General features: G+C 40.8%; 1 protein-coding gene across 7 annotated transcripts in view; it reads left to right on the top strand.

Annotated features, from left to right (window-relative positions):
* REPS2 (RALBP1 associated Eps domain containing 2) overlaps nt 1-26,588 on the top strand; it is a 142,536-nt gene that overhangs the window by 57,214 nt on the left and 58,734 nt on the right. For all 7 annotated transcript variants that reach the window (XM_006113357.5, XM_014568624.4, XM_006113356.5 and 4 more), the window contains 6 exons: nt 1,162-1,285; nt 3,687-3,784; nt 8,005-8,140; nt 14,438-14,501; nt 16,269-16,411; nt 24,080-24,174. In XM_006113357.5, the coding sequence (XP_006113419.3) occupies nt 1,162-1,285; nt 3,687-3,784; nt 8,005-8,140; nt 14,438-14,501; nt 16,269-16,411; nt 24,080-24,174 (660 nt within the window). The remainder of the gene's footprint in view (nt 1-1,161; nt 1,286-3,686; nt 3,785-8,004; nt 8,141-14,437; nt 14,502-16,268; nt 16,412-24,079; nt 24,175-26,588) is intronic.

Here is a 26,588-nt window from a genome sequence, read left to right as displayed (position 1 = left end):
TTCCAGACCCTAATCATTTTTTTTACCCTCCACTGGTCTTTCTCCAATGCATCCACATCCTTTCTGTAATGGGGGCCCCAGAATTGGATGCAGTACGCCAGATGTGGCCTCACTAGTACAGAATAAAGGGTAATAATCACTTCTCTAGATCTGCCGGCAATGCTTGTCCTAATGCAACCTAATATACAGTTGGCCTTCTTGGTTAGTCCTTGGCTACAAGGGCACACTGTTGTCTCAAATCCAGCTTCTCATCCACTACAATCCGCAGGTCTTTTCTACTGAACTGCTGCTTAGCCAGTTGGTCCCTGTAACAGTGTTTGAGATTCTTCCGTCTGAAGTGCAGGACTCTGCACTTGTCCTTGTTAAACCACATCAGATTTCTTTTGGCCTAGTCCTCCAATTTGTTTAGGTCACTCTGGACCCTATATCTAACCTTTAGCGGCTCTGCCTCTCCCCCTAGCTTCATGTCATCTGTGAACTTGCTGGGGGTGCAATTTATCCCCTCATCCAGGTCATTAATAAAGACGTTGAACATAACTGACCCATGGAGCACTCTGCTTGATACCGACCGCCAACCAGACATCAAGCCATTGATCACTATCCATTGAGTAGAGTTCTACCAAAGCTCAGTTCTTAAACAAAAAGGGAACAAACTCCAAGTTAGATCTGACAACATCTACAAATGTTTTTCCCATAAAGGCAGTTCTCAGAATATTTCAAATAAATCTTTGAATTGGTGCTTTTAATTGTGTTTCATTTTTTGCCGCCTTCTGAAATAAAAAGTATTTTCTTAAATGAAGTATGCATTCAAACACCTAAATGTAATATGTAAAACCAAAGATACTCAGTACTGTAATAATAAGATTTAACAAAAATATTACTGCAGACACATATTTGAGTAAAATGTCTTTGAGTTCATTCTAACCCCTTTGTGATGAACAGTTATATTCTACCCCCAGAATAAGGCTCAACACCAAAGAATCACTTTGCCATCTTCCATTTATAATCATGGTTTTTTTTGGAAATAAGGGCATGGGGATTTTTCAGTTATTATTATGCCTTGAACATCAGGCTATATATATATGATTGAACTGGAATGCAGAATTACTCCACCTACTTCTGTAGTCACCTCAGAATTGCATTTTGTTGTTTCTAAACCAGGAAACCAAGTCTCCCCCCAAGTCACCTATATGTTCACCTCCTGCTTCTCCATCTAGTTACCAGAGAATACCCTTGAGTTATGGCTATGGGAAGTCAAGGAGTGGATTTGAACAGCCACATGGAGGTAGGATAAAATCTGGGATTCACAGGGTCATACGCGGTTGTTTTTTTCTTTTCCAGTGCCTCCAAATCTCAAATGCAATTAAAGAATAATCCTAATTATGTCTGGATTTAATTACATCTGTCTTGTAGTAAATGAGCCAACCTTTTTATTTTATTTTATGCAAAAGCTCTGTTTCCTGATTATTTAATCCTCTATTCCTGTTTGCTTCCCAGTAAATTAATTATCATGCGTAGATTTGTGTGCAACTGTTCACAGATTAATGCTAATACCACATTTTGGCAAGCCTTTTTGCAATATAGGTTAATGATTGAGCACTATGATATTTTAAGGTCTAAGCATGGTTTTTTAATATTGAGAAAAAAACCTACTTCTGTTTTCAGTAATTGCTGTACTAGTTTCAGATTTATAGTGAGGCTTTGTTTGCAAGAAAGAAAAATTTCCCCTCTTCCCCAAATTAATGTGTTTTATTTTCTTGTTAGTTTTGGAAGTTCTGTTGCTAGTAACCACATAGTAACAGAGCTCCATGTTCAGCCTACAAGTACTGTAGTGTATTTCACAATTTCCTTCCTGTCATCTTTCTGACACGGAAACACATTTGTAAGGGATAAAACTAGATGCCAGCAGAGGATAAGAATAGATAACAGTAGAAACATAATTTCAAAAAGCAAGCTGCTTTGTAACCTTACTAACATCTTGAGTTTCCTTGATTTTTCTTTTTCAGGAGACACTAACGTTTTGTATAAGTGATGCTGAATAGCATTACAACAATAACACTATCTTTATTAAAACAGGATTGTTCTTAAGTTATGCAGGTGAAATGGAAATATTTTCACTTAGTAAAATTGAACATATTGTTGCTTTTTTTGCTAACTCTATTTCAAATCCTGAGAGGTGCTGAATACTTGCAATACCATCAGGATGAGCCCTTCTCTGTTTTGAAATGCAAATTTGGGTTTTAAAAATTAAAACAAATATTCAAGGTTAGTAGCCTGTTGCTGGCCTGCAAATAAAACCTCATGTTTGGAATTTGTCAATCAAATATGTCTCAGATCAATAAGTGATGATTGATTGTGTGTGTGTATGAGGAAATTAACAGTTCTAGTACCCGCCATTTCAATTGGTTGTCATATTATTCTGCTGCTGTATTTGGTGTACTAATAACTCTTCTGCCTCTTAATGTACATAAGACAGTGTTTCTCAAAATGGTCCATGGACCCACTCTGAGAAAACTGCTACTGGGCCACTCTGGTTTGTTTACTTACAGCGTAAATCTCCTTTTTTTAGTAAGAGCAGTTTTTTTTGAAAAAGGATTTTTTTCTGAAAAAACTGCATCCAGACTAATTTCATTTTCAAAAGATCCTCTTTTGAAAATGCGATCATATGCAAGATGATATGCAAATTCCCATGGAATTCCACAGGAATTTGCATATCCTCTTTCGAAAAATCTTTGTAGCTTAGATGTAGCCTCAGAGTGGTTCTGCAGACCACTTTGAGAAACAGTGACATAAGATAAAGTTAAAGGGTGGAACATTTAGACATTGCCAAATGCATATTTTGTATAGCTCTGTTTATCATTTTCTTATCTGTATTTTGCAGTACATACTTAGGACACTGTAAATGTTTCCCATTAGAGCCCATTTCTGTTTCCATTCAGCATATGCCGAGTTGATCTGGAATTTATGGGATAATTTTGTTTAAAAGTAATTTTGACCTGAAGTAACTTTTCTCTGCAAAGCATTTGGTTTTGAATGAGAAAATCATTCTTGATGTCAGCATATCTCTGAGAAAAGAGTGTAATTGCTGTATAGATAGTAGGAAACAAAAACTTTGGATTTTCAAAGGCTCTAAAAACAGGAAGCTTTTTGTTTTTATTTTCAAGTGAATGATTAACAATGAAAAACCTCAGGTATTTAGTATCCAGAGAATTTTCCATGGTCAAAATTTCAACAGTTTTGTAACAGATCAAAGTCCATGTCTAATGCTCTTCCTTGACAATGTCCTCTTTAAATACAATTAGATTTAAAAATAAAAAAGGAAAAAACCTAATCTCTTGAAAATGATAGTTAAGAATTCACATTAATTATTCAGCTAATTAATTTAAGAGATTATTTTATGGCTGCTGCAAGTTGTCATGTACATATGTATTTTAACAGCTATTAAAGCAATTAATGCCAATTTGATAAGATGAAATAACAACTTCTGTTGTTAATGCCTAAATATTAAAGAAGATAAACTATGATATAGGAAGCGAGCACAAAGTTAGGCATTTGGGTAGGGGACAGAATAAACTGTCATACAATATTATTAAGCTTCACAAATCTTTGTGTTGTAATGTTTAATTTTCACTTCATGCTTATGGAACCTTATTGATTCTAGGATTATATTTTTTTAAATTTCATAGCGACTTATGAAGCAAGACATTCTACACACCAACAAGATGGATCAGCAGTGGGAAATTATGGATCCAAATCTGCACTTGTACATTCCTCTCTTAGTCGGGTAATGAATTGCGTGGGGCTTAAATAAATAAATCGTAAAAAGAAATGCATGAAGTTCTAGTTCTTGTCAAAGTGACTTCGCTTAGGAAGGGATATTAAATTTAATTTAATCAACTAATTGACTAGTGTTTTAGGCAGGCTCTTAAAACATTTTAAAAGCCCATTCTGGCACTGGGCGCGAGCCAGGAATTAGCTGATTTCTGGCTTGCGCCCGGTCCCTGCTACCCCGACTCCCTTGCCCCCTACAGAGATGGTGCTTGGGAGAACCGGCTTTCAAGCCAGCTCCCCCCAGCACCAGCTCCTGCTCCCCTCCCCCCTGCTGCCTCTCTCTGATAGAGTCAGCAAGCGGAGGGCAGGGAAGCAGCTAGTTGAGGGACTGGTTGACTATCCGATAAGCTCGTGTTGGATAGTCATTGGATAGTCAACTAGTCATTTACATCCCTATTTTGGACACTGCTTCTCACTGACCCACAAAACTTAGGTTCTGATATTCTAGTGGTGGTTTTTTAAATAAACAGGACATTAGTCCCAATAACCTAAACAAGTTCCATTTTGAATAAATCAGGAATGAAATCTCCCGGCAGTTTTAGTTAAGTAAAGTATGAAGCAAAAATAATGAAGACTATATTATCATTTTATTTCTCTTCATCACTACTGCCAGGCAAATACAAGAACAGAAAGGAAGACTATGAGGTTCAGTTAAGCCTAAATGTAGATTTTGTATAAACTGCATTTTACAGAACTTAACATGAACAGAAATGTTTTTCAGAAATTTAAATATAAAAGTCCTTCCATTGATTTTTGTTGCTTCAGTAAGAACACTCCCATTCTGGTATTTGCAGCTCATTGATTTGTGCATCTGTTAGTGTATGAGGAATATAAAGCAAAACTGAGTGGAAAGCAAGTTGAAAATGAGTAGTTTATTTTCATTGTTTAATCTGAATTAAATTCCAATGTAAGCAAACATAAATATTGAAAAATTAGACTGAAGTTCTTAGATGATTAGAAGTAAAGAATTTTAAGGTATTAAAGAAACAAGAAAAACAGGTTTCTTTTAACGTATGTGTTTTATCCCTGATACACACAGACACACTGCCATGACCTCATGTCCAGCTTCAGTCTAGGAAATCATTCAAATTTGTAAACTCAGTTTACTGTTTCAATCATCCCAATTCCAATAAATGTTAGATGGAATTTTTTTTTTGGCCTTACTTAAACTGGTCCATTGTTTCCCTGTTGGCTTCAAACCATAACTCTGAAATCTTCACAGTTTGTCAATTGTAAATTTCCTATTATGGCAACTGATTTCTGGTGTAAAGTAAAATCTTGCCACGTTTACCAGCAGAACTGCTTTTATTTAAATGAAAGTGACTGGGTTTTTTTTATTATGTTCTCTCACTCTCTCTACCCCATAACATAAGAACAACATGGGATATGGGATCAAATGGGTTTTTCAAGCAGGGTTAGTTTTCCCCTTCCTATGGCCCATATCTATTTAATACTCCATGGACTGCAGCTCTCATGAGAATTATTAATCTTTTATATCTTGCTATATTGATTAAATTGTGTTAGTATTTTTACTTGTACAGGCAAATATGGTGCACTGTGTAAAGCTTATTTGTTAACACGAGGAGTCCTGTCGCACCTTAAAAGACTAACAGAATTATTTGGGTATAAGCTTTCGTAGGCAAAAACCACTTGATCTGATTCATCTGAAGTGGACTATTAATTGTTTTTGCAGATACAGACTACCGCAGCTACCCCTGTGTTGTTTGTTAATGTTCCATTTATGCATTTCAATAATTCTGCACCAAAGGAATTCTACATAACTATCCTGAAGTCCATCACATAATAGCTAGGGGATAATTCTAAATGCTTCTTTTTGTTTAAAGCTTGTCAAATATAGCTATATTTTATAGACAGAAGTTATGAATACAGTGCATTCCAAACTGAAGCAGAGTAGGTTGACTGTAGTAGTCCCTTTCGGCTTTGTTCGGCTACTTACATTGTTTTAAACCTCCTTGAAGAATTGGGACTATGCTTTCAGATGGTTTGAATAAAGCCAATAGTTTTGATTGTTTCAGTACTGACACCATATTTTCTAGGATTATGTAGAAATTACACAAAATAATGTAGCTATTCATCTAAAGTAGTACTCATGAGATATTGAGGGGAATCAAAGACACCAATGAAGATAGACAGGGCTGACCTTTGACCTATCAGCTTCTTTTCCTCTTCTGCCTCTTTCCTTTAGCAGTTGCTCTGCCTCAGTTTAAGGCAATTACTCTTTTTCTGCAGTTCAGCTGCTGCAGAAAATACAAAAGGAAGCAGCATTCATAAGGAAATCCTGCCTGGTGTGTTTGGAGAATTCAGATTAAACATGTAGGAGAGAAATAAAATACCTTTGTGGCCTGTTGTTGGCCTGGATAATGATCATCTGTTTATCTAAAACCTTTCTATGTTGGATCTTAAATAGTGTTAGCAAGATTAATGGCTAAATTTAGTCAAATATTTTTTATTTAAACTCCTCTTCAGTGCATAATGACTCTGATAAAATAGTCATTTTTGACTCCTGGTTCTTCTGAGCATTTTTGAGTTGGCTTTTGCTCACCCTGTTTAACTTGTTGGCTGTGTAAGATATACATTAGATAAATCAATTCAGATTTCTCACTGTGGCCACCAATGGTGCAGCTTCACCATTAGAACCAGCAGTAGGGGAATCTGTATAGACCAGATTGACCACTTACATTTTTAAGTTTTCTAATCATACTAAGAGCAAATCTAGATGATATGATGGTTAAAGTGCCAAGTGGCCTGTCCATATTTGCACATCACTGGAGGAAGCAATTGTGGATAATAATTTTAGGAAAAAAATAAAGCCTAGTGTAGACAAAGCCATTGTGAGTTAACGAGGCAGTAAGTTTGATAAAGACTATGAGCCTGATTCTTATTTACAAAAAGGCCCTGTTACATGGGTGTGGAGTGTAAAGGTGTCTGAAAGTGGGTATGAATTAAACATTTACGTGTCAGCACTTCGTAAAAGGGCCTTAGGGCAAATAAAAATAAAGCCCCATGACTGTTAAAGTTGGATTAAAAAGAATAAATCATGTTTTTTGTTCCCCTGGTCTTTCTACTACTGAGCAAAATTACTCCATGAATTTTTACAAACTTAGAACTTTGCTCTGTGAAAGAATGACCAAGGTTTAAGCTGTTCTAAACAATGGTTTCATTAGTACTAAATAGTTTTTAAAATATTTATTGAACTGTAGATTTCTTCTTGAAATAATATAACCTCAATTTCTTTTTTTAATCAATGTTTAACTTGCTTTTTTTTTTCTTTTGGCCATGGCAAAATATCAGTTGAATCTTGGGGAAGAATGTATCTAAAATACCATGTAGTTTATACCAATAGATCTCACATCATTTCAAATTAGTGCAAAGTACTGTTTTTGATGTTTCCAGTTTTAGGGATCTTTTAACACATTTTTAAAAACAAAATCATATATTTGAATTTGAGTATGTTGATAGCCAGGCCAGAGGAGTGATCTTAAACTTTGCTGGAGTATGTAGCTTATTCTTTCTTATATTCCATCGCTAAAATATTTTGTCATTCTGGTCAAACCATTTTAAATGTTTGGTTCTTTCCACCATAAATGTGACTTTCACAACAATGACACTCCCTTGTATGCAAACAACCTCAAACAAATCCGTTTTACATAAAATAAATACAGTTAAAAACAAAAAGCTAATCAAAGCAGTTTTTACCCCCAAAACAGAGCCATTCCTCTATTGAGTTCACTCGTGACTAACTCACTATTGCTATCCATTTTATATGGAAGGCATTCAGATGGGTTGGTGGGGAGATAGATTTACATGCATAACTAGTTGGAGTGATCTTTCTACCTTCAACAGTAGCTGGGTTTGTTTTTTTATTTTAGCTTCATTCGTTGGAAACGTCTTGTAGTTCTGAGCCAAATGGGCTTTTCATATGCTTCTACAGTGTTGTACACGTACATAGGAACCCATACTGCATTACTTGACTTGAAATTCCTGCACTCAAGACTTAACTAGAACAGATATTAATCAGCTTGAGACTTTCTGCTCTCATTTCTTTAAAAAATGGACCTGCTGGAAGTGCAGACTGATACTGACTTCTTAAAATGTCTCTGTGCTGCTTTCCCCTGCACTTCTCCTAGTGACTTTTTGGCCCTGTTTTTGAAGTCTCTTTCAGTAGAAAGGGAGCCACAGGAAAGCAGTAATTACCCAGATGACCCCTGGAGAATAACGGAGGAACAGCGAGAATATTACATCAACCAGTTCAAATCCCTACAGCCTGACCTGAACTCTTTCATTTCAGGTAACATTTACTAAATAATATGTATGTGCAGCAGAACAGCCAGATGGAAAGGTTTAAAAATTAAAGCAAATACTGTAAATAAAGTGAAAGCTTATTTAATTATCTTTAGATCAGGGTTGTGCCCTAGACAGGGTTGATTTACTTTACTCTTTAAACAATGTAACTGCTAAAGCAGTGGTTCCCAACCTTTTTAGTAACACAGCCCGCCCTCTGCCTTTTGTCTCTGTTTTGCAACCCATCCAGGGTTTAGATTCATGGGGGTGCCTCCAAAATGTAGGCCAGTGTTTGTCTCCTTTGCTGTCTCCTTGCCCCATCGAGGGGGGAGCAACCAGCTTCATTGGTGCCCTCACCCAACACTGAAACCCTGACCCTATCACACCAGGTCACAACACAACATACTCAAATGCCTTGCTCTCCAGATCTTTCTCTTTCCTAGGGCCTCCACTCTGCACTAGGCCTGCGGTGCACTTATTTGCTTCCTGTGACCCGTGGAATTAAAGCATTAAATATAGTGGGTAACAAAGGTTCTTTAAAGACTTTTTAAAAATTCTTTAACGAGTGGTTCTATTCTTAAAGATGATTCTAAAATGGGGTATAGGTTACTTGTGTATTTTAATATCAAATGCTCTCTGTTTACAAGTAAAATATTTTTTCCTAATTGCCAGCTCTGCACACACACCCTGGGATCTGAGTTTCTTGTATGTCATCATCAGAAATAAACATTATACAGGTCAAATGCTATCCCCACTTACAACTCTGCAACCCCACTGTCTTCAGAGGGCTTATATATTGGAATTTAGCCAAAAAAAATCCCTATTCATGATGCACAAGAAGAACTAGAATTTAGATAACTTTCTCTCAGCTGTGATGGCTGCAGGACTAAGAGGAATAAAAAAATTGAAGAAATATATATTTGTCCCTAAAATGTGTAGATATGTTTCCAAGCACTCACTGGGAGGGAGAATGTGTGAGTTTTGCATACTGATTTTCAGAGTAGAAACACTTTAAAAATTCAGTGGAGACTTCGGGAAAGTATATGCAGTTATAGGACAAAAAGTTAAAATAAATTGTTTGAATCTGAAGACAGCATTTGGGAGTCAGTCCTTGCAAAGTGCCAAGCTCTGTCCTGATCCATAAAAACACAAGTATGTACTTCACTACTTTCTTATGAAAGTCAGTGGGACTGTTTAGGTTCTTAAAGTTAACTATCTGTTCAATTGTTCTACAGCAGGGGTGGCCAACCAGTTCAAGTACAGGCAGTCCCCGGGTTACGTACAAGATAGGGACTGTAGGTTTGTTCTTAAGTTGAATCTGTATGTAAGTCGGAACTGGCGTCCAGATTCAGCCGCTGCTGAAACTGATCAGTTTCAACAGTGGCTGAATCTGGACGCCAGTTCCGACTTACATACAGATTCAACTTAAGAACCCCAGGCATCCCCAAGTCAGCTGCTGCTGAAACTGATCAGCGGCTGATTCCAGGAAGTCCGGGGCAGGGGCTTCCTGTAGTCAGCCACTGGTCATTTTCAGCAGCTGCTGACTAGGGGACACCTGGGGCAGAGCAGCTGGGGTGCTGCTGGGTTGGTCCAGTGGCACCCAGAGCGGCGCTACGGGACCAACTGGCAGCGCCCCAGCTGCTGTACCACAGGCGTCCGGAGCAAAGCCGCGGAGCACGGGGGCAGCGGGACAGCCCAGATGCGCCGTGGCTATCCTGCTGCCCTCGGGCTCCGTGGCTTTGCTCTGCTTTGCTCCCCATCCCCCTGGTCTACAGACCAGGGGGACGGGGAGCAAAGCGGCGGAACACACGGGCAGCGGGACAGCCCAGACGCGCCGTGGCTATCCTGCTGCCCTCGGGCTCCGCGGCTTTGCTCTGCTCTGCTCCCCGTCCCCCAGGTCTGCAGACCAGGGGGAGGGGGAGCAGAGTAGAGCAGAGCGGAGGAACCCGCGGCCAGCTGACAGCCCAGACGCGTCTGGGCTGTCAGCTGGTCGCGTGCTCCGCTCTGCTTCCCCCCCCCCGCCATGGTTTGCAGACCAGGGGGAGGGGGAGCAGAGCGGAGCAGAGCAGAGCGGCAGAACGCGCGGCCAGCTGACAGCCCAGACGCATCTGGGCTGTCAGCTGGCCTCGTGCTCCGCTCTGCTCCCCCCCCACCCTGCAGATCAGGGGGAGGGGGAGCAGAGCGGAGCACAGCAGAGCGGTGGAACGCGCGGCCAGCTGACAGCCCAGACGCGTCTGGGCTGTCAGCTGGCCGCGTGCTCCGCTCTGCTCCCCCTCCCCCTGGTCTGCAGACCAGGGGGAGGGGGAGCAGAGCGGAGCAGAGCAGAGTGGCAGAACGCGCGGCCAGCTGACAGCCCAGACGTTCCGCCGCCGCTTTGCTTCCTCTCCCTGGTCTGCTCGAGACCAGGGAGAGGAAGTGCCCCGTTCGTAACTGCGGATCCGACATAAGTCGGATCCACGTAACTCGGGGACTGCCTGTACATCAAGACTACATGGCTCCGTCAATGGAGCCATGTAGATTAGGTTTCTAGACATAGGGAAATGAAGCAGCAATTTAAATAATCGCCGCTTCATTTACATCGAAATGGTTGCTGTGCTGTGCCGATCAGCTGTTTGGTAGCACAGTGCGGTAGTTTGGACGCTCTGCGGTCGACAGGGGAGCCCTTGTCGACTGCCCCAGTAAACCTCATTCCACAAGGCATAATGGGGCGGTCGACAAGGGCTTCCCTTGATGACCACAGAGCGTCTAGAGTACTGCGCTGTGCTGCCAACAGCTGATCGGCACAGTACGGCAGCCATTTTTATGTAAATGGAGTGGCGATTATTTAAATCGCTGTTTCATTTCCTTATGTCTGGAAACCTAATCTATATGGCTCCGTCGACGAAGCTATGTAGTCTAGACATACCCTTAGAGAGGAAGAGCCAAAATAGTGGTGGAGAGAGTGAAAAGAGCCAAGTATTATATATTTATATTTATATATCTATATATAGAAAGATAGATATAGTGCACAAAATGTAGCGATAAAAATAACATTACTGGACATTTTGGACAAAAATCAATAAAAAAGTCTCTAGTCATGTAAAGAATTCACGGCCAGTCCATAGATCTTCAGAGAACTTGACAAGGAACAAACATCAAATTTACAAAAAAAACCTTTAAAAATACACTTAAAAAAAAAAAAGCATCCCCACCATGTATTTTAAATGTAACACTACTAACCTATTATGTCCGGTGAGTTTTTTAAAATTAAACTCAACTGAAAAGTAAATTAGCACAATTTGAAGTGCCTGTTTCACTCCAGCTTGTTGATCTCTGGTATGGTTTCCTTTTTTTTTTTTTTAAACTTATGAAGATTATGGCTTTTTTATAGTTCTTAAAATTTAAGTCTGTCCCTGACTGCAAATATGAGAGGTTCAAAAACAATAAGAGAGAGACCTATATCTCGGAATAATTGCTTCAGCCTGGCAAACAATATCCTTTGAATCAGGTACATACTGATTCTTTTTTTTTGCCCGGGAATTTAAATATGACATCTGTGTGTTGGCTGCTTTATTCTGCATCCATGAAGACTTTGAGTTTAAGTTGCTTCAGTCCCCTTGCTCTAACCCAGAGCCAGGTACCCTCAGCCACTCCTCCCCCAGAGCCAGGCACCCTCGGTCCCTTGCTCTAACCCAATCCTCCTCATCTCCCCCAGAGCCAGGCACCTCTCCCCACACTCTTAACCTAATGCCTGGGACCCGGAGCTGCCGCCACATGCTTCTCTCTTCAGGAGCTGGGGCACATGTTCAGAGCGGCTGGCCGTGAGCAGGTGTGGTGGCGCATACGCAGAGCAGCTGGCTGTGAGCAAGCTCTGGGGCGCATGCGCAGAACAGCCGGCTGTGAGGAATCCGGGCGTGCGGCTCAGAACCAGCAGGAGCCGCATTTCTTTAATCAAAGAGCCGCATGTGGCTCGAGAGCCGGGGGTTGGCCACTCCTGTTCTACAGCAAGAGCAGAGAACCTTTTTGGGTCAGGGGCTACACAAAAGTGAGAAGAAAAATCAGTTGGGGGCCATACACAAGTGAGAAGGGGGGAAAAGCCACTCCCTCATGACGTGGCCCCTGACTGAGAAGGAGAAAGTCATTCCCCATATTCCCATTGCACACTATAGCCTAGGTGAGGCCAGCTTAGTAGAGTTGGGTGCTCTAGCCCTGTTGTAGGGCCGGGGGAGGCTGGAGCACCAGTGCAGGCTCCCCAGTGCTGGGGGAGCAGGGCTGGGACCATGAGCCTTGGGGGCTGGATCCAGGCAAGCCGGGGGTTGCAGCTGGGCCTCAGGCCTGTGGTTCCCAACCCCTGTTCTACAGGATCATATTAGGGTGCTCAGCACTCTGTAAGGGAAAGTTGTTGGCCTTTAGGCATTTCAGTGTAAACTCTGCATAGCACACACATGGTAGCAGTAATGTAACTGATCTTCAAAATTAGATTTTCACTCTGACCAGACTGCTTTGTGAGAGGAATGATTCTAGGTACTTTAAAGTCTGGCAAGGAAAAACCAGATTTTAATTAAGGCATTTGATTGTGTCCTGTGAGACTATATTATTGCAATCCAGTATGTTAGGATTCAGAAATTCTAACTGCAAACAAAAAATTTTTTTTAATTGCTCAGTCAATTAAAAAATGATCCCTTAATCTGTCCCCTTCCCTTGGTTAAATCTTCTTCAACTGACCTTCCAAGTAGGAGGGAAAAGAAAATCGAAGTTCAGCACATGGTGGATTTCCCAGAAAGCTGCATATAATAAACTTTGTTTATAGCAGAATGCACTCTTTGGAGTATGCATGTTGTTTGCTCTGTTTTGAGAGTCTCATTGGGTCACACTTGACATTCCAGCACGCCCAGAGCTACTATTAAGATAACTGTAATGGGAGTCAGAGTATAGATCTGTATATAATACCTCTGAACAGGGGCAGATGACCGTTTTGCGGGACCCAGGGCAGCATAATTTCGCGGGGCCCCCCTTTGCCACGGCGCATGCGCGGTGACACCACGCGCATGCGCAGTGGCGCCATGGTACATGCGCGGTGGCGCCATGGTGCATGCGCGGGGCTTTTTGAAGCGAGGGGCCCGGGGCAGCCGCCCCGCTCGCCCTGCCCTATATCCGCCCCTGCCTCTGAACAGGGTTGGCCTTATGTTTTGCAGGTCTATGTGAAATACAATGTGCAAGGATCTAAGACAAAGTTTGCCACTCCCACTCCTAGCCTATTTGCATGATTCAGTGATTGGTAGCTGGATGTGTGGTGAGATGTTTATTACTGCAGAGGGCTCAGCAGGGGTTTTTTGGTGGGGAGGGGAATCAGATTGCTTGCTGTGGGAGGGCTAAGGAGCATGTTCCCAACTGATAGTGAAGCCTGTAGCAGGCTGATTAGTTGGTTCCTTTAGTTTTTCTTTCACGATGGTGGGGCTGCAGCCGGCCTGCAAGAAAAGAAAGCCACTGAAGGTGTAGCATAGACGGTGCAGAGCCTTTTGCTGCCACATACTTGGCTCATGTCTCAGAAATATTTCTGGAAAGGAAGACATTTATTTCTGTTTTCCTTTTGCTATATTCATAAGGGCATGCTGCTGAGGATAACAGTAATAATACTGAGGCATGTTTTCATCCATTAATATGTTTTCCACATGGAGAGGAAAAATGAGGTCAGCCACTCTATCTGGCCTGTCAGTTACTCACCATGAGACAAATGGCCAAGCAAGAGTATTATAGGGTGAGTCTCTCTAGTCTGATACTCACTGATCCAGCAATGTCAATGGTCCAGCATGTTTTTAATTAGCAGAATGTCTGCTTATCATGGGTGGGGCTGAATTTCCCATGGTCTGGCAATGTTTGTTATAGCCACCAGTTCTGGCTCTCATGTTCTGTACTATTATTTAGCCCTAAGTATGTTTTCTAAGAGACCAGCAACCAGAGGAAGTGTTGGTAATGCGGCTAGGCATAAGCTCGTCATTACAGTATCGATACAGAAAAAGTTGGAACTGTTGCAGAAGATGGAAATGGGTGCATTGGTATGTTGTTCTGTTTATTTGCCTTGTTGAAATAAAGCTAAAGAGACACCCACTTGCTACCTATCATGGTTCATCAATTCTGTAGTTTGGCACTGGTCAGGTCCCAAGGATGCCGGACTAGAGAGGTTCAACCTGTAGTACCCAACAATCAGAGTATCTGTTAAATGTGAAATAACTAGCTGCTGTTACACAAAACATAAGCAAAATCAGATTTGAAGATGAATTTCAAATTCCTGTTTCATTATTTGAGACGTTGTGGTTCTTGACAGGTTCCGTTGCTAAGAATTTCTTCACAAAATCCAAGCTTCCCATCCCAGAGCTTTCTCACATATGGTAAGTACCGTAGTGTAACCCAGAATATGGATTCTGTTTTTAAAATATTTTAGTTGAAGAATTCTTGTTATATTAAAAAAGTGTCTTCAGAGTAATTATAATTATTGCACTTATCAAAATCACTTTCAGGTCCAAGCAGCAGGGTGCATGTTGATCTTCCTGGCATGCTTGTTATCTTTTTAGTGCTTCTCTTCTACTCAGCGGGACTTAGAGATATTTGAATAGCAATAGAAATGACAGCCGGTCTTAAGAATATTATAAGAAGCATCATTAACTCAATGAACAGACATATTTCATGAAATGGTTTAGAAGAAAAATATATTTGGAATATTTTAGATGCATTTAGTTAGCTTTATGTTTTTGGCTATGATTTGTCAGATGAGGCCTAATTAATACCCAATTTTAATAAGTATATCTGCATAATTCATCAGTGCTTCATTAATGAGACAGCACTCTTGCTTTTAATGAGTTTGTTTAGAGAGCATTGCAGATAGCACTGTATACAATAAAATGTATAAGGGTCTTATATTTCCATAACCATGCTGGTGCTTGTGGTTCAGTATGATCGTCCTATATTAGTATGAGGAACAAACTGTTCTAAACATTCACCAAAAATGCTGATAATGAGAACTTTTATGTCACTATTTCTATCTACTTTTATGAAGATAGATTTTAATAAAAGCTTGCAAAAGCCCAAACATCTGCTGGGTTCAGAGAATTTGCCTGGAATAGTTTCAAATCTAATTGTGAATTATGGAGGGGCAGAAGGGGAGGAAGGTTAAAGCAGCATTCTCTAGGGGGGAATGAGCACTGGAATTTAATTTAAAGGTTATTTAAGAAAAAACTGGCTAATCCACCATGATAACCAAAAACATGTTATTTGTTACCAGTATTAAAGATAATGTTCCTTTCTAGGAGCAATTTGAAATGTTGCATGATATAATGCATCAGGCCACGCTGCTATGCTGAAAACAATCCTACTCACTGTAATCTTGATTGCTTGAAACATTACCCCTTCACTTTCAAACAATAATGAAGTAACTATCACTCAATTTTAGCCATTATATTAATACTAAATTAATTCTAATTTATTTCCATAGGGTGTAGTTTATGAAACTGTGTTTGTGTGCTTCTGAAATCCTCTGCCATTGTTTCATGCTAACATTAAAATTAAATGGACAACAGTGCTAACGGCAATACAATGCTAACATTCCAAACTGCCACCAGCATTAGTTAATCCAGCTGTGCGGGTCTTATGGCCAATATACACCAGTACACACTTGGTAATTGAGTGCTTTCTGAAAACTATTCATATGGAATGGGTCTGCTTAAGAGGATACTGAAAAGGGCTCAAGCACTAGAATAGACCAACCAAACAATTGTTCACACCATTTTGTAAAGAGAAATTGAATTTGTGTACACCAAATTCTTGACAAATTTTAGTTTTTCAGTACTAGATATAAAATATTATATATGGTCTACAAAGGGAGCACTTTTTTCCATATAACATTTTCCTCAGTATTGGAATGGCAAGTTGTTCCACTTTCTCAAAATAAACAGTATGCAAAAAATCCCATTTACCTGAGAATTATTACATTTACATAAAGGATAAATGATAAAATATGGGATTTTTAAAAAAATGCCTATTAAAATTAAGTATGACTATTCATTACCCAAAGTGACATTCCCATATGCTGTGTGTATGTTTGTGGGTATATGTTTCATTCCTGCACTGCCTCAGGAAATGTGTGAATACCATGTTCACAGGGAGCTAAGCGATGTAGACTGTGATGGAGCACTGACGCTGCCGGAATTCTGTGCCGCATTTCACCTCATTGTTGCTAGGAAGAATGGTTATCTGTTGCCAGATATGCTGCCGGAGACCTTGCTACCAGATTTCCTTCAACCAGGTGGGGTTATGATCTTCCTGTACCGTTTCAGAAGCTGGTCATTCATCCAACAGCCTTTTTTTCCACAAGAGACAGAGATTTAGCTAGAAGCCGAGTAGTACTTCTCAAAGTATCTTGATAAAACATTATTTTTAGTTATGCTTAAAAGGAAAATACTAAAGGAGAATCATTTTTTTTAAATAAAGCAACAGCAGCAGGTCTCTGTGAAGGGAGTTCCCTCACACTGACCAAAAGGGGAATAACAAATTCCTCTGGGCCTGTTCAACACCAGCAAGGCATGCTTGCAAGGCTGGTTCTATCTGGAGCAGGGAGGTTCAAAAGGGAAAACCTGCCACATGAAAACAAACAGGTGTGTGTGCATGTGAGGGGGTGGGAAGAGACAGAACAAAAACCAGGTGGAAGGGTTACCCTGTCTCAGGTGGCTGAGACAGGTCTGCAGAGAGGGAGACCGCAGTAAGCTGCACGATCTAGTCTTAGAGCAGCACATCCCATGAGGTAGGGTTGGAGATGGACCCCATGTAAATTAAGCTCTAAGGACTGACCCAGGACTGCCTAAGTTCTGAGTCACCCATACTGCTTTTCAATTTTCCATGGACTCCTCTCTCCAATAAGGGAAGAAAGAGAGGAAAGGACTTTTTTTTTTTATTGTTTGCTCTCTGAATCCCTTGGGCATCTGTCAGCAGGATAAAAAGACAGAACAGGGATCTGAAGTGGGGTTTGAAAGGAACTGAAGGGCACCCTTCACCTCCCATACTGTCTACTCTTTTGGGGGGGTTTCCATGCTCTATTGATATACTAGAGTCTAATAGAATTTTAGAGTCTAATAGAATCTACTGTCTCGATTCTACTAACATGAGGCAGAGCTGGCATTGGCAGATGGTTATATGTCGCAGATCTGGATGTCACAAGACTTTACATATGAAGTAGATGATTTTGGCTTACATAAGAGAGGCTGAGGGATTTGGGCTTCTGTACACAAAACAAGAGAAGAGTGAGAGATTTGATAACGGCCTTCAACTACCTGAAGAGGGGTTCCAAAGAGCATGGAGAGAGGCTATTTCAGTGGTGACAAATGACATAATGAGGAGCAATGGTCTCAGGTTGCGGTGTGGGAGGTCTAGGTTGGATATTAGGAAAAACTATTTCACTAGGAGGGTGGTGAAGTACTGGAATGGGTTACCTAGGAAGGTGATGGAATCTCCATACCTAGAGGTTTTTTAGTCTCGGCTTGACAAAGCCCTGGCTGGGATGATGTAGTTGGGATTGGTCCTGCTTTGGGCAGGCATTTGGACTTGTCCTCCTGAGTTCTCTTCCAGCCCTCTGATTCTACGTGCTGTGTTGCTCTGATAACTCTTGGGCTACATTTACACTGCAGGTTTTTTGCGCAAGAACACCTGTTTTTGCACAAAAACTTGCAAAGTGTCTACACTGCACGCGCGTTCTTGCGTAAGTAAATTCATAGTAAAGCGTCGGAACAGAGGGCTTCTTGCGCAAGAGTAATTGCTCTCCCCACAAGGAATAGGCCCTTTTACGCAAGAAATCTTATGCAAGAAGGCAGTGTGGACAGGCAACGGGTTTCTTACGCAAGAAACCCCTATGGCTAAAATGGCCATCAGAGCTTTCTTGTGCAAAAGAGCATCCACACTGCCATGGACACTCTTGCACAAAAGCACATCTCTTGTGCAAAAGTACATGGCAGTGTGGACGTGCTCTTGCACAAGACCTTTTGTGCAAGAACTCTTGCGCAAAACAGTCTTGTGCTAGAAGCCTGGAGTGTAGACGTAGCCTTGGAGCGTATTCAAGATGATGGAATATTATTGACCTGCTTTACAGATTATTTGAATGTAGTGTGTGATTACTGATTTTAGCAAAGCTCAAATTTGTTTATAACTCATTTTCCTGATCTGCCATTCCTACTGTTTTTAATATTTTACTTAACAGAAAGATTGCACCAGTGTGTGTGGAATGGGGATAAATGAGTCTACAATGTACAATGTATCTCATTACTGAGGTACAGTTGAGAAATATCTTGTCAATTTTCATTCTACTTTAACACTGAGGTACATACACTTCAATTAAATGATGTGCATAGCTTTCTAAGGTGAGGAGGATTAATCACTGATAATAGTTACAGTGGTAATGGATAATATATGAGCTAATACAACCTCCATTAATTTTGCTGGCTTGAGAGTAAGAAGGAGAGGAAAAGAGCAAGCCAAGTTGCAGTTAGAAAATTGAATGTCCTCCCATGTGTCAATTCACTTAAGTAATTTCTGTCAGATTCCTGTTCTTAGTAGTCCACATCTTCATATCTAAGGGTATAAACTATTTATGAAACATCAGCCTTCAAGATGGTCACAGTATTAGTCTGCATAATTGTCCTTATCACTTTCACTTCCATCCCTCAGGTCCTCCTGGTTTCTTAGGCTTACTTCTAGTCTCATTTTAAATTGGACTGTAAGCTGTTCAAGGCAGGGATCTTGTCTTTCGATGTTAGTGGTACTGTGTTTTGTAATACAGAACCTTGAGCAGGTCATGATTAGGGCCTCTGTGTGCTACTGTAGTAGAAATAATTAGTACTAATAATAAGGTGTTTCTCTGTCCATACTATGAACCTTTCACCTGGCATTAATCAAGTTGTGTGTTTTCTACGCTATCCTTCCTCATCTCCATGTCTTGAGTTTTTCTCTGAGCCTGCTCTTGTCTTGAATTAAAACCAACTACTTGAACTGCATCCAGCTGTTCATAAATATCAACCAGGCTTTTACTAATTAAAGGCATTTCCTCTGCAAATTTGAGAACTAAAGGCTAAATTGTAAACAGGTTTCTTTCTTGCTATTGCATCGTGCTGCTAGTCATCCTACTAATAATTAATATTAAAAAAACTTATCAACAAGTACTATAGTATTTAATAGATAATAAGGACCTTTCTTAACACTCGGAAGCCATTTCATAGAATTTAATAGTTAGTTACATATCCTTACAACAGAACTTCGTAGGATAATTTAAAACAAACGAAACCTCTAGAATTAGTATCATTTGTAAAACTGTAGGATTTTAGAATCACTTCAGAAGAAAATTTCAGTGAAAACTAATGATTTCATCCCTATTAAATTGTTTGGGACTTTTCTAGAAGGTCACCTGGGAATGGATGGCTGAAATACAATGTCTGACACTTTTAGGTCACTAGCGAGAGTCTAAAAGTCTCAAAGGGTAGCCATGTTATTCTATAACTTAAAAAACACTTACAAAACAATGAATGGTCCTGTAGCACCTTAGAGACTAACAAAATTTTTTTATATAATATCATGAACTTTATGGGCACAACCCACTTCTCCACTCAGCTGAAGCTCATGATACTATATACAGTTTTTTGTTAGCCTTTAAGGTGCCACAGGACCACTCGTTTTTTATTTTTTTTTAGCTAGCATCTAGTTCAGGGCTACTCAACACGTGGAGCCACATGCAGCCCATGGCCTGTTTGTTTGTGAACTGCGTTGCCGTTTGGGCTTACGTGGGGCTCAACACAGGTGGGATCCTTTGAACATGGCCTCCACTGGAAGCATGCTCCACAATGGCAAGACATCTCCCAGGCGGGGTGAGCATTGAAAGACGCAAGCGGATGGGCTGGCTGGGTGTACAGACGGAGGAAGTGCCGGGAGTGCCAGGGCATTATGGGAAGTGCTTTGTATTCATGCCCATCAGTGTGAAAAGTTACTTGCATATATATTGCATTTATATGCAACCACACTTAAGTTGCGGCCCTCGGCATGTGCTGTGTGTATCATTGTGGCCCCTGGGGCTTCCAAAGTGGAGTAGTCCTGGTCTAGTTTGTGCAGCCAGTGACTGAGGGTTTTTCTTCACATTCAGTGCTAACAATGGCATAGTTGCAACTTTCCACTGTAGCACTTCAGTAAAGATGCTCCTGTGCTGACAGGAGAGCTTCTCCTGTTGGCATAGTTTGCTGCCACCTCTCAGGGAGATGGATCATGGCAGCTTTCCTGCTGACCTAGCACAGTCCATGTGGTGGTTTAGGTCTGTGTAACTACATCACTCAAAGGTATGGATTTTTCACACCCGTCGGCAACATGATTACACACTATAGGTCTGTAGTGTAAAACTGGCCTGAGAGTCTGGTGAGCTACATGAAATAAATTTATTGGTGTGTATAATTCCTGCCTAGGAAACAGATATCAATGTTACAAAAGAAAAGTCATCACCACAGTTTGGACTGAATAGCACCTGTTACTGGCAGTTTGAAAATAGAGGAAGGACTGAATGAGCGTGGATCGTGAGCATCTGCTTTTTTTCCAGCCTTTGAGGTGTTTCTTCCAGGTTAGGGTTGAAGCAGGTTGACAGGATGATGGGGGGAGGCTTGAATTATTGCTGTCTGTCTAATATCTAATCTGTTGTTAGAGGACTGTAGTTTTCATGAGGGCAGTTTATCACTTTTAATAGCTATTTAATTGTAATGAAAAAAGACACATAAGGAGAAACAACGGCAGATAACAGTTGCCTATCGTCCTGACTGGTATCATCTCACCTTCTGCTTCCTTATCTGTTTGTTTTATCCAGCTGTTGGCTATAGTTTTATGTTAGATTGTAAGCTCATTGTGGCAGGGACTCTCCCATTATTACATATTTGTACAGTGCTTAGACCAACGTGGTGCTGGCCTTCCGGCAATGCTACAATATATAATTATTAATAACTGAAATCAGAATGCCCCTGTAGCCATCTGTCATGTAGTCCCACTCACATAACTCCAAACATTAACATTTTAAAAGTAGGGCAGACAGTTACTTAGGAGGCTTTTTCCGATTACTTTTTTTCCTCTTATTTGCATCTGGTTCTGATCTCTCCTATTTGCATTGTAGCCTTCTGTTATTTTCCTAAATAAGCTGTTTTGTTTCTTTTAAGGTTTTCAAGGCTAACCATTAATTTTGGCGTTGACATTGGTGATCTTGAACCAGTGGAACTGGCAGAGTAGTTGATGGTTTTACCATTTAGCTAATACTTACCACTCTTCTTAAATAAAGATGGAGTTTATGAAAGAAGAAATGTATACAGAAAAAAAACTTGCACAGTGAATCACATATAGTACAGGCTTCTGAACCAACAACTTTTGGAATATAAATAAAAATAAATTAATAAAAAAGCAGTATGGTATACTTCCTTATATATTTAGACATTTTTACTCCTACTTTCAAGTACAACACTAGAATTTGGCACTTTGGGGTGGAACTTTTTTATGGGAGAAGTCCTGTAACATATTTTGATATCTATGAAATTAAGGTTTTACTTGGTCATAGGGGGTACGTCTAGACTACAGGGTTTTGTCGACGGAAGTTTTGTCGACAGATACTGTCGACAAAACTTCTGTCGACATAGAGCGTCTAGACACATTCAGTTCTGTCGACAAAGCAAGCTGCTTTGTCGACAAAACCCTGTAGTCTAGACGCAACCCTACAGGCAATAACACCTTCTGTCGACAGAACTCTGTCGACAGAAGGTGTTATGCCTCGTAAAATTAGGTTTACCAGTGTCGACAAAACTGCTGAGTTCTGCCAACGTTATGTCGACAGAACTCAGCGGTAGTGTAGACGCAGGTATAGTTTTATCGACAAAAGTCCACTTTTGTCGACAAAACTCAGTAGTCTAGACACACCCTTAGGGAATGTAAGTCTATTTAATAGCATTTCTCATTAGTCTGTTGTATTAAGTCCAGTATGTGTTATGTTGGGTCCTTTAGTCATATGGCTCATGCAGAGTTCTTTTACATTTGATTAAAATGTTGAAGTTTAAAATAAAAAAGTGATTGCAGCTTAAAAACAAGAATTTAAGAATGAATTAATTTTGCTACTTTTTATGGCTTGTTTTATAAACTACAAGTTCAGGTCTAAATCCTGTGCTGAGGTAATTCCATTAAGAATTTGACCCACTGTATTTTGCTTTGAAAGTTTTTCTTGAATTAAAATTAAAAAAACCCTAAAGCTGATTGCCCTGTTTAGTAACCTAACTGTATTTAACATTAATACAGATTAGTAAAAGCTTAGTTTATTTGGAGGGGCCAGATGCTAACCAGAAGCTAGAAATTGGCCTTGTGAGTTGGTTATTCTGCTTCTCAACAAATTAATCTTAAGAATAGTAGGTTTTCTAGCTACCAAAATGCTTAATTATTTAAAGGGACTAATCCTGTAGAGTGTTAGCAGAAGGCTCTATGTATGTAGAACAGAAACATGAGTGTTGTAAATAATCTCTCTAGTCCAGCACTCTTGGGACCTGACTGATGCTGAACCAGAGAATTTGCCAAAACACGAAGGTCAATATTGTCTAGCAGCATTACTAATACTTTCACTGTTCACTAGGCTCTTAGATGACATTTAGGAGTAAATTAGAGTTAAATAACAGCACAGAACACTGAGAGTCAGGACTGGTGGCTATAAACAAACTTTATGGCACCACAGGAAATGTGGACATCTGGCTAACTAAAATCATGCCGGTCCACAGATGTTGCTGGACCAGAGAGTGCCAGACTTGAGAGATTCAACCTGTATTACTGTAACAAATTGCAGGGTTCATTTCTTCTGGTTGAAATATAGTAAAGATGACACAGACTGGATCAAGTGTCATGATTAGTCTTCATGGTTTTCACTAGCATTTAGGTTTTTTGCATAGTGTGAGTTCTAATACAATTCCCTTTTCTAGATTAAAAAAACAAAACAAAACAAAAAAACGGAGTTTCAGGCCTGTCAAATAGTGTTCCCTCTATGCAGCATGGCAGCACAGCTTCACAGGTGATTAATCACCCTGCCCAATCAGTCAGCTCCATGCTGCTGACTGGGCGGGGCTGATTAATCACCCAATGAAACTGTGCTGCCATGCTGCTTAGAGGGAACACTGCTGTCAAATATGTTTTATAGTTCTAGCACTCCAGTCTATAATTTGTAAAGCCTACTATATTGACTCTAGATCACATAGAATAAAAGCACAAATAAACTCCATTCATAATAGAATCAAAGTCTGTCCTCAATTCCACCCAAATTGTTTCTGCAGTGTATTACATTTGTACATCTCTACATGCTGTTACTTTTATTACTTACAATTAATGCAAGAAAAAAGTTATTGTCTCTATAGTACTTATCACTTTGTTAACCAGGTCAATTGCAGTATGGGTATGTCTACACTTGCCTCCTAGTTTGAACTAGGGAGGCAAATGAAGCATACCAAAGTTGCTAATGAAGTGCGGGATTTAAATTTCTTGCGCTTGATTAACATATTTGCGGCCGGTTGCCATTTTAAAAAGCCGGTAGCCCTAATTAACTCACCACGTGTAGATGCGGTAGTTCGATCCAAAACCCTTACCTCGAATTAACTGTTACTCTTCGTGCAATGAGGAGTTGCTAATGAAGAGTAACAGTTTTCGAGGGAAGGGTTTTGGATCGGACTACCGTGTCTACATGTGGTGAGTTAATTTGGGCAACCGGCTTTTTAAAATGGCGACCGGCCTCAAATATGCTAATCAAGCGCAGGATATTTAAATCCCGCACTTCATTAGCAACTTCGGTATGGGGCAAGTGTAGACATACCCTATGGGAGGAAGAAGTAACAACCTAGTACATGTAAAATATGCATATTATCAAAGACATGTATCTTTTCTTTCCCTCCAGCTTCCCTTAAGCCTAAACATGACTCTGCTTTATTGGATTCTTATTCTGAGTCATTACCAGTCAGTCAACAGACCAGAGACTTTAATCGAACGGAGGTAAGACTATCGTTACATTAGGAGGATTTACATAGTAGACTACCTAGTAATTTATGTATAACACGTCATACATATATATGGAATTTCCAAGTGGACCATCTCTTTTTAAGCTTGTCTTTTGCCCATCTTGCTGTTCCTTTCTTAGCAATTCATTCAGTGACCAGAGAAGTTAGATTGGCCTCTTTTCAACAGGTGTGCATGAGTAACCAAGTCTACATCCTCCTCCTAAAAATGCTAGGCTGTCAAAAGTGGGAAATCTGAGACAAGTTGAAAGGAGAAAGTTGAACATTCTTTTCCCGTCAAGCTCTTTTCTTGCTGAGGTTAGAGCAAACAATGGGAAAAGTATATGCTGCTATGGAAGGCAATTGATCAGAGGATTCCAGATAGTCAGGGGCATATAATGCTATTGGGGATGGGATTGAATTGACCAAAATGTTGGGTGTTGCCAGGCACAAACTTCATTCAAGTTAGCGTCTCCTTACAGATTCTTCTGTCCTGTCCCTTAGGCAGCACACTCCTCCTCATACACTTTCTTCCTTTTTCAGAGCCCTAAGTTCTGACCTTATTCCCACAAATCAAACTGAAAGGGAATAAAAACGTACCCTTATCAGCTGTTCTGGTCTTTTCCCCCTGCATCTCTGGTGCCTGTTTGCTATGCCAGATTTGGTGCAATATTTAACAGTTTGGGTCTACAGGCCTAAGTAAGCATATGCTGCCTGCGGCATCCTCTTTCCCCTGATTATCTTTAGTCTGTGGCATGACCTGTAATGGAGGGAGTTACTGCTCTCCGCTTTTCTACTCCGGTGGACAGATTTTTAAAAATGCTTAGCCTCCATTCTAAATGAAGCAGGCAGGTATTCAAAAGTTCTCAGCACCTAGTAGCTTCCACGGAAAACCAAAGAACAATGAGAGCTGCTTGGATACTGAATACTTCCAAAAGTCTTTTCCCCTAGTTCCTTCTGGTTTCACTGTGGAAATAGATTTCAATGAGGGTCCTGCTAATGTCATCAGCAGCAATGTTACCTGTGCTACCTGCCCCCACTGCTGGTCCTGATGCTACTTTCTACTGAGGTACTAGTAGTGGATCAGCACATCTAACTTTTGAAAGATCTGGGCACCTCCCTATGTTTAGGACCCAGCCCTAGACTAAACCAGGCCTGATGGACCCTGTCACACGGCTGAGGTGAGGACCTTGGAGAGGGTGAAGTGGGGGTATCCGCCTCATCCTGTCATACTGTATTGGCCCCTTTTTTCCCCAGCTGGTGCCTCCAATCTCACACGTCCAAGTCAGATTACTCCTCTCCTCTAGCTTCCGGGTCCCAATCTATGGGGATGTCTTAACTACATCCCTTTTTCGATAAAGAGATGTAAAATAGATATATCAAAAGTGCAAATGAAGCTGGGATTTGAATTTCCCACTCTTCATTTGCATAATGGCGGCCACTGCTTTTTTTTGAAATGGGGCTTTTCCAAGGAGTACAGGATCTTTTGAAATGGGGCATTTCTGTTGAAAATGCCCTGTCTAAACTGCCATTTTTTTCGAAAAGCCCTGTTGCGGAAAAAAGCGGCGGCTGCTATTATGCAAATGAAGTGCAGGAAATTCAAGTCCCGGCTTCATTTGCACTTTCAGTATGTGTAAATTACATCCCTTTATCAAAAAAGGGATGTAGTGTAGACATACCCTATATCTCATCCTTATTAGCAGGGCAGCACAAGTCCATAGTCCTAATACGACCCAATGGTCAAAGGCTGTAAATTGCCCCGATCAGCAGAGCAGCACAGTTCAATAGTCTCAATGTGACTCAATGGCCAAGGTATATAACTCACCTCTATTAGCAGGGCAGCACAAGTCCATAGTTCTAATATGACCCAATGGTCAAAGTCTGTTTTAAGGTGTAATAAATAGGGGAAAGTTTTACATCCCCAGCAAGAGGGTCCAGATCTTCCCACTCCACTAGACCCCAGCCCAGGGCCTTGTTAGTGGCTCACTCTAGCCACTGAGTCAGGGGGGTAATTCCCGCATGTTGACTCTGACAGCAGCTCACTCAATCTGAAGTCTGTCAAAGTCCCTGAGCTGCTTCCTGCTTCCAGTGTCTCCGTGCATTGATGGATCTCCATCTTCTCTCCTTCCTCTGGGGTCTGGCTACGTCCATCTGCTTCTGAATCCAGCCTGGTCTCTAGATGCGTCGGGTCTCTGACCTGCGTGGTGACGTCTTGGCGTTTGGGCCGTGGCTGGGGCTTGCAGGGAGCTGGCCAGGCACGTCCTCTCCCTCTGGCTGCCAGCCCCAACTGAACAGAGCTGTTCTCTTTTATAGCAGTGCAAGCCTAAAACCTGGAATAGTTTTACCTGCCTCATGGTTATTGCCGCTCCATTGTGCCTGTATCAATTCAGAGTTTGTAAGCTGTGGCATTTG

Source organism: Pelodiscus sinensis, chromosome 1 (assembly GCF_052426305.1).
Source record: "Pelodiscus sinensis isolate ZL-2025 chromosome 1, ASM5242630v1, whole genome shotgun sequence".
Taxonomy (NCBI): domain Eukaryota; kingdom Metazoa; phylum Chordata; order Testudines; family Trionychidae; genus Pelodiscus; species Pelodiscus sinensis.
This window is presented reverse-complemented; position numbering and strand designations above follow the sequence as displayed.